This window comes from Rhagoletis pomonella, unplaced genomic scaffold (assembly GCF_013731165.1).
Source record: "Rhagoletis pomonella isolate Grant_MI unplaced genomic scaffold, Rhpom_1.0 Rhpom_scaffold_00005, whole genome shotgun sequence".
NCBI lineage: Eukaryota > Metazoa > Arthropoda > Insecta > Diptera > Tephritidae > Rhagoletis > Rhagoletis pomonella.
The window spans coordinates 19,585,703-19,593,881 of NW_023458559.1; the positions used below are offsets into that span (position 1 = coordinate 19,585,703).

Sequence of the window (8,179 nt, forward strand, 5' to 3'; positions counted from 1 at the left end):
TAATAATAATAATAATAATAATAATAATAATAATAATAATAATAATAATAATAATAATAGATCGGCGCTTACACATATGCTAGCGTTTGGCCGAGCTTCTCCTCCGACTTGAGGCGTGTGCCTTGATGCTGTCACACAAAGCGGAGGGACCTACAGTTTTACGCCGACTTCGAACGGCGATTGTATTTTTATGAGCTGTTTTTCATAGCAGAAATACACTCGGAGGTTTGCCATTGCCTGTCGAGGGACGACAGCTGTTAAGAAAAAACCTTTTCTCACCAGGGTTTGAACCCAGGTGCCGTTGAGTGATAGCGCGCACTGCTTACCACTACACCACAGCGGCCGACCATATGCAGTCAATACTATCAGATTATTGAGATTGTAGTTTTTTGCTTTCGAAAAGATGTCCATTAGAAATCCTATCAGTTTACATTATTTTACATAGTTTTTAATTACCAACAAGTTATTTTTTGCCCCTCTTCATAGATGGTTAAAACAAATGTAATCATTCGATCTGCGAAAGTCACATAAAATTTGTTTTTATATCGTTTTTTACATATGTTTCAACGATTTTTTACGAGATTTTTGGTAATTTTCCTTTACTTTTATTTAATTTTTTATAAGAAACAAAGTTTAAACATGCAATGAAAACTCTATCTAAGAAAACTATGGTTTATAGCTACTAAATATACTTTAATCTAAGAGACGGCTTATAGTATACTTGTCTATCCTAAGTTCTGCTCCCTTTCGATTCCGGCTGTAACAGGTTTCGCAAAGCGCAGATTAAATTTTAGGGCAATGGATCGAGATGACGAAATTTTAAACAACTAAAGGCGCTTCCAATTCGTATTCTCAAGTAATTTATTTAATACTAGCCGGCCAAGGATGTATGCATATGTATGTGCATTTATGTATTTGGAGAAAGAAATCATATGTCATCATGTACTTCGTTTATTATATACATAAAAAATCTTCTCTAAATCAGCTCAGTAGCGAGGTTAATATATCTCGCTTTTCCTTTATACTATGTATAGAAGATAGTAATTATAAATAGGGGGCAACCCTACTCAAAAAACTTAAAGGTTTTGTGCATGCGAAGGCCATGCACTTTCAATTGGTATCTTATTTTTTTTATCCAACGAATGGTGAAGATCTTAGTTTTTAAAGAGGTGGTACTCAGAAGAATAATACATTATTACACATCCAGAGGCTAAGTCTTTTCGTTTGACAGTGACGGTACAGAACTGATGCCTACGCTTATTATGATTGAAAATGGTAATTTTATTAACAGGTGGCAGCCCTACTAAAAACAAAAAAAAATATTAAATAGTGCTTTTCTAGAGGCCAATCCCTTTTGACATCTCATCTTTTGTAATCCAACGAACGGTACGGATCTTATAGTTTTTTAGACAGGTGGCAACCCTATTAAAATTCTAAGTAAAAAAAGATCCCTCTCCTGTCGATACAGAGTATATTAGAGAAAATCTCGTCACGTCTCGACTTTCCTTTATACTATGTAAGAAGAAGATAAGATTTTTCGTTTGTCAATATTCGTAATACAATTTAATTCATACCTAAGATTTATATTAGGTGTATACATATATATATATATTTAAAATATGTATTTATATATATAATTCATTTTGTAAGGTTTTAACAGTTTTTTAGTACAAAAATATGTGTGTTATCCTAAAAACGTATGTCAATTTGGCAATGATCAGCACGTCCATGTTGCAAGGAAGTTACAATTTTCATAAATAACTTTTACGATTTTAATATCAAAGGCAATCATAGATGTTTTCTTCGTCTAAATTACAAAATATTTTAATAAAAACTATGGAATAATTCAAAATCCTATAAAACGTATTGGCAATTCTAGTGCTCTACATAATTAGGCATTTTCTGTGCAAAAATTTGAAAAGTTTATCTATGTATATCAAAATTTAACAAGTCTTTTTTATAAAATTAGTTTCGATGGGTGTAGTTGCATTACCTTATCTGGTATCAAGTAAAGCTTCCTATACATACATATCGTCGCTTGGCGCGCAATACCTCGTGAACACCAAATGCAATACCACGCATACGATGGTCCGAAAATTTCGCAAAAGTGCAAATAAACTTATTTTCTTTTCAACTTTTGAATGGTTTTTTAACTGAATTTATTAAATATGAGCTTCTACTAAAATGATTGACAATTAAATTTGTGAAGTAGGCAAGCGCTGAGACAGGGTACCGAAAATATTTTTTTTCTCAGTCACCTCATACGTGGTATTGCATTTGGCGATTGCGAGGTATTGCACGCCAAGCGACGATATATTAAGGCTTCTCTAATTTCTTAGTTTCATAATGGGTTTTCTTGTTTTCCAGCACTCCTATATACATGAATTGTAGTGATCATGGTTCTCACTATCCCTAGTGTTCTTACATAAGTTACCGATCTATAAACTACGCAAATTTTAACAACGTATGTATGTATATGCATGCATACATATATAAAAAGTAATAGTACACTAATAATTCCATAAAACTGTTTCAAGTCTATAAAGTCATTGATCTAATATGTATTAATATTTCCTAACTGACCCCATTGCTTCAAATTTTATAAAATGTGAAGTCATTTAAAATGTGATGCTTGTCTACTTTGCGTAATTCAGCACATTCACTAATTCTAATGCTCTAAATTCGGAGCTGATGGCTCTTTTTGTCGAAACTTAGTAGAATATTTATAAAAATCTGACATTTCAAAAGGTTTGGTCTCCTCCTGATACGGCCGGAAAGTAGCTGGTTTTACCACTGTGATATTTTTTGGCGATTCAATACGTATATCCGTCGGGGACAAAGCGCTGGATACTACACCAGCATTGGTAACTATAACACCACCACCTACTCCCATGGCTTTCTCGGCAATAGGTGGTGGCCGTGGAGGAGGTGGTGGAGTTAGCTGGCGAGCAGCATTTACTGCGGTACTGGGTTTCGGCGGCAAGTACTTGAATATTGTTGTCGGTGTTGGTAGTTCAATGGTGGTACTGTTCGTGCTTCCGTCCAATGGATATGCAGCCGATATTGAAGGTGACTCCCTACTATTGAGATAGGATGTAGACTGACTTAGTTTGGCGTAGCGTCCATCGTCATCCTGTAGCATTTTTGTTTGGGAATATGGGTTTTTGTGCGAAGCTGCGGACATGGAGTAATGGCGTGAGGCGCATGACATGGACTGTGACGAGAGCTTTCCACGTTCACGTGGGACACTTGGGCCACTGCCCCCCACCACCCCCAGACAGAGTGGCCGCGCCCGTTTGTGATTTATTTGTTGGCATGCGTGGTGAACTGGTTGTGTTATGGAATATGTCCTGCAAATGTGCAGAATTACCGCCGGCTGCTGGTGCTTGCCGCATTACCGGACCATCTAGAGACGACTCCATCCACTGTTTGGGTTTCGGTGGTTTGGTTTTTTGCGTTTCGCTATTCAACGAAGAAATGGATATTTCGTCGAGAGGCTTCGTCAGTGACTTAATTGATGCTGCCGGCAGCGCTGCGGATGTGTTATAATATGCATTACTTGACAACATATCACTTGAATGCGACTTCGTGTCTGCAGCGATTTGACTTTGATTGTATGCCAATCCTCTGTGTGGTGGTGTATGTGGTGAAATGGGTGGCAGATTGCTTTGGGACCGCCAGCGCGGATTATGTGTTGCTGCACTTTCCACATCGACAGAGATGTACGAAGGAGCTAGCGAGATGGCATCTAGCTGTCTACTAGAAGCATGCTGCGGCTGATGTAGTAAGATGTGAGATTGCAGCTGCTGGAGTGGTATACATTTTTGTTGTTGTTGCGGTTGTTGCTGGTGGTGCTGATACTTTTGTTCGGCCGCAGCTGCTGTTGTCACTTGCAAATCTTGTTGGTAAGGATGCTGTGAATGTTGTATGACCCCGTGATGCGTTGGCGATGCCTGAGGCGAAACATATTTTTTAATATTTTGACTGGACTTGATGAAACCACCATCATTGTAGCTCTGATGCGTGGGCGATAGATAGTAGCGGTCGCATTGCACTACAATCGCCTGTTGCTGTGGTGCAATGTGTTGCTGACGCAAAGTGGCAACACTCGCTGAATTAACGGAGTACAATGAAATAGTGTCAGCTGGATAGTGTCGCGATTGCGACTGTGAAGGGGAGATTTGCTGCTTGTACTGTTGTTGCTGCGGTTGCTGTTGCTCCTCATGCCCCTGATGATATTGAAGCATCTGATGTTGTTGATGATGGTAGTGCTGATGTTGGATCAAATCCGAATATTGCATGTGATTTTGCAACATCTGCTGCTGCAGCAACTGTTGCTGTCTCTGCTGTGCTTGCAAGTAATTGTAGTTGCCCACAGATGTCGTAGTAGGCGTTGTGGTGCTACGTTTCTTCATTGACTGACTCTTGGTCAGCTGTTGTTGCGCAGCGCCAACATTAAGACTGGCTGTATTGGTGTCACTAATACTCGAATCCCCAGCAGGATAATTGTCATATTCCGATGAACGATTTGAAATTTCTGATTGGCGATTGTTGTTATTGCTTGTATTGTTGTGGTTTGCCGGATTATCCTTACAGGTTCCGCTTATTGTTTTCCGCCGTAGAACAGCGGTGCTACCAACATCGCCGGCTCCAATGCCACCGAATTCTTTCTTATATTGTCGTGCCAACATTGCAAAGATATCATTTACATTCAAGTACTCATAGTTGCCATTAAATATTTGCGTCTCTTGTTTTTGTATTTGTTGCAGCAGCCAATTCTTTTCGCTAAGTACCCGCTCCAGATCCTGTTTGCGTTGTTCCAGCGTTTGACGCTTCAATTTCATCTCCATTTCGTCCATCACTGGTTGATTACGGCTTGTACTGTCGTCATTGTTGTTGTTGTTACAACTGCTGTTATTGTTGTTGTTATTGTTACTGCTGGTGTTGGCCCTGGTACCACTCCCCCCGCTCTCTCCATTTTCTTCATTAGGATTATTTCGTGTAGCGGCAGCCATGCTGTTGAATAAAGAATCAGTTCGCAAGAGAGCCCGAACTGGTAGATTTGAACGCGCTTATAGTTCTGAACTTAAGTGTATTTGGATTTCCATAAATGTACCATAAATGTTTCTAGTTCTATACAACTTCTTTATATTTTTTATAATTTTGTTTTTTAATCCGAGTGTTTGGAACATTTTTCGGGGATTTCTGCACCGAAATTCGACGTACTGCTTCTCCTAAAAGAGAACACAAGGGGAGTGGTTCAGCAAAATCTCATGTCACTTATATTTTTGTTGTTGTTAGTTTATATACATATGTTTAAGTTTTTGTACCACAACCGCTTTAATAATACATAATACTTTAACTAGTATATTTCTCTATCCTCTCATTTTTAAAGATGATCGAAATATAGTAATTGTAGAAAAGTACGTATTTTTTTAAGAAAAAATAAACAACAGAAGTACATATTCGGTTGAGATAATGATTTATGTCGTTTAGTATATATGGGTGCATTCCAAAACGTCAAAATACAAAGCATCAGTCTCTTTTATTTCTAAAGCGGACTAGAAAAAAAGTCTAACTTGCGCAACATAGTTGAAAATTAGCATCTAACCGTGGTTGCGCACATTTGGCATTACAATCTGCTGCGGTTTAGAAATAAAAGAGACTGATGCTTTGTATTTTTGGAATTCACCCTATATGTGATCGATCTGGTTGAAATTTCGAAAGAATACTCAGTTGTTTAAGCTGACGCAGGAGGTAAAAGATCTGAGATGTTAAGTCTTTCGACACATGGCTACGGAAACATCATACTTGCTGCTAGCCAAGGCGAAAAGTGTTTCACTGTCACATCCTCTTCAAGGTAAGAACAGCCGTCATAAGTTCCATCTACTGTATGAAATCAGATACCTAGCAACACATACATTCTGATAACAAGGGCAATGCTGAGGGAAATACATAGCTACCCGCTTTTGATTGTGATAACTTAGAAGGGCAACTTTAACAAGAAATGGATTCGTTATGTAGCACTTACATAAGTCGAGAAACACTTTGTGTTAGGTTGAGCTTCCAGGAAAAGGTGGGGACTATACACATATTCTACCTTCTACTGCGTTTTGCCGACATTTCGACTTCTGTACATTTTTTTCATTGTGAAGCCAAGTGATTTTCACAGAGGAATTCTCGTCTTTAGGCGTGCGGATTATCCCCAAAAAGTACTCTAAAAATGAAAACAGTGTTTGGGTCAAAGTAACCGGTTGAAACCAATTGTAATCGGTAGCTTACACAGAAATACATACCACACCGCTGGTGGTAGCAGAAATCTAGAAAAAAGAAGTCCGATGAGGAGATGTGGTGATCTCCGAAATAGCTGCTATAACTTCTACCGCTTAGACTTTGTTGCTTTTTCAATTTTTCCTAATAAACAATCGTGGTACAAAGCTCAACGAAATATATTAAAAATAAACATTTTTTTAATAAGTAAGTTATTGGTTTTAACATTTTTTTTTTTGTAATAGGCCGCAACCAACCGCCCCCTCTCTGAATTTCGTTCTGGCTACGCCCATGAGGCAAACGCCAAAAACGTGCAACCTCCTGCAGGGTGCAGTAGATAATTTTAGGAGTTAAAATCTCTTCCAAAAGGGCTTTCTGAAAGCCATTCATTTCTGCTTCCTCTTTTGTACTGAGTGGCACAAATTGAAGGGCTTCTGTTTTCGCTTCTCATTAAATATTTAAGGTTCAGATCAAATATTATTGATTGAGACTTGAAATGCTTATTGAATCCTATTTGTAATGCTAAATAATGTCAACATATACTTAAGTACATTCGCGTAAATTGTAAATGGGGAACCCCTTTCTAAAAAGCATGCAGGGAAGCATGTAGGGAAGCACTTTTTTCAGTCCTGTTTTTCAGTCTTTTAGAATGGCTTCACTTCAAACAGCCTACCTAAATTATCCTTAGCTTATGCATATACAAAATGGCAAAAATTATCATGAAGCAGATTGTAGGATATGTGGAAATTTGCTACTGGTGGTTAAGCAAGCATTCAATACCACGCTAAAAGCGCCAAACATTTATCATCATTAGTTACGTCACCGTCAAGAGAAATTTGGTCTTTTATTTCGAAAAAAATTCAGAACTTTTTCATCATCATCAATTATTCAGCTCTACGGATAATGCCACAAAACTGCTTTGCTTATATTATCAGAAAATTCCTCAAAATAATGCAACGCCAGAACCAAAGAAACTGGATTTATGGGGAATAAATGTCCTGGTCGATGGATTCAGGATTATGGAAGCCCTAGCCTAGCAGATGTTAGTCCAGGAGAGCTCATTCGGGCTAGTCAGAAAATGCGATCCCTGGTGCCTCAATCTACCAAAAAACTAGAAAGTCTAAGGCTTTCTGCACATTGGTCGTCCAATCATCGTCACAATCATCATGCAACGATTACATGACGACTACACTTTCGCACACTCGGTCGTGATATTTCAATTCATTTGGCGTCTAAAAATTCACTTGGAGCAGGTATTTTCTCTTTTTCTGGTTGATATTTTCGCGAAACATTTACAAAAACCTGCAATTTTTAAAATATAGACTGTGCTGCAACAATTCTAGACATCATTTTTCAGTAATATCTCTTCTTTTCTTTTCCTGAAATGTGTTTTGTGCATGCACACAGAGACTTTTTACAATTTCGTCATATTTTATAGTTAAAACGCTCACATTTATTGATTTTTAATGCAATTATCCACTTTTTAATATTTTCCACAGATTTTATGCAAAAAATACTAATTTTTATACAATTTTAATGCAAATATTAACTTTTTCACTAATTTTTCCCCATAAAAAGTAAACAAACAATGCGTGCACAACGATTAGAAAACGACAGTGCCGTACTTATCCGTTTCTGCATCTTCTACGATATGCCTATAACTAGCCGATAACAAGTGTGCAGATCTCCTTTGAAATGCATGTGCTCGGCTCAAAATTTCAGGGCGAGACGATAACGCAACTATGATTGGACGACAAGTGTGCAGATAGCCTAAGAGGAAGTGTTGGGATGGTTGCACCTCGTTGTTGTAGTTGTAACAGACAGATATCTGGGCTGTTCCGGTTACGAAAACCCGACTGTTGTGGGACGAATGGGGTCCGTCACTGGCTTATATCAATTATGTCCGATG

General features: G+C 38.1%; 1 protein-coding gene across 1 annotated transcript in view; it reads right to left on the bottom strand.

Annotated features, from left to right (window-relative positions):
* Nucleotides 1–1,545: 1,545 nt before the first annotated feature.
* LOC118738754 (transcription factor mef2A) overlaps nucleotides 1,546–8,179 on the bottom strand; it is a 54,207-nt gene continuing 47,573 nt past the window's right edge. Inside the window, 2 exon segments of the mRNA XM_036469708.1 lie at nucleotides 1,546–3,283; nucleotides 3,285–5,234. Of these exon segments, the coding sequence (XP_036325601.1) occupies nucleotides 2,669–3,283; nucleotides 3,285–5,015 (2,346 nt within the window). The 5' untranslated portion in view covers nucleotides 5,016–5,234 and the 3' untranslated portion in view covers nucleotides 1,546–2,668.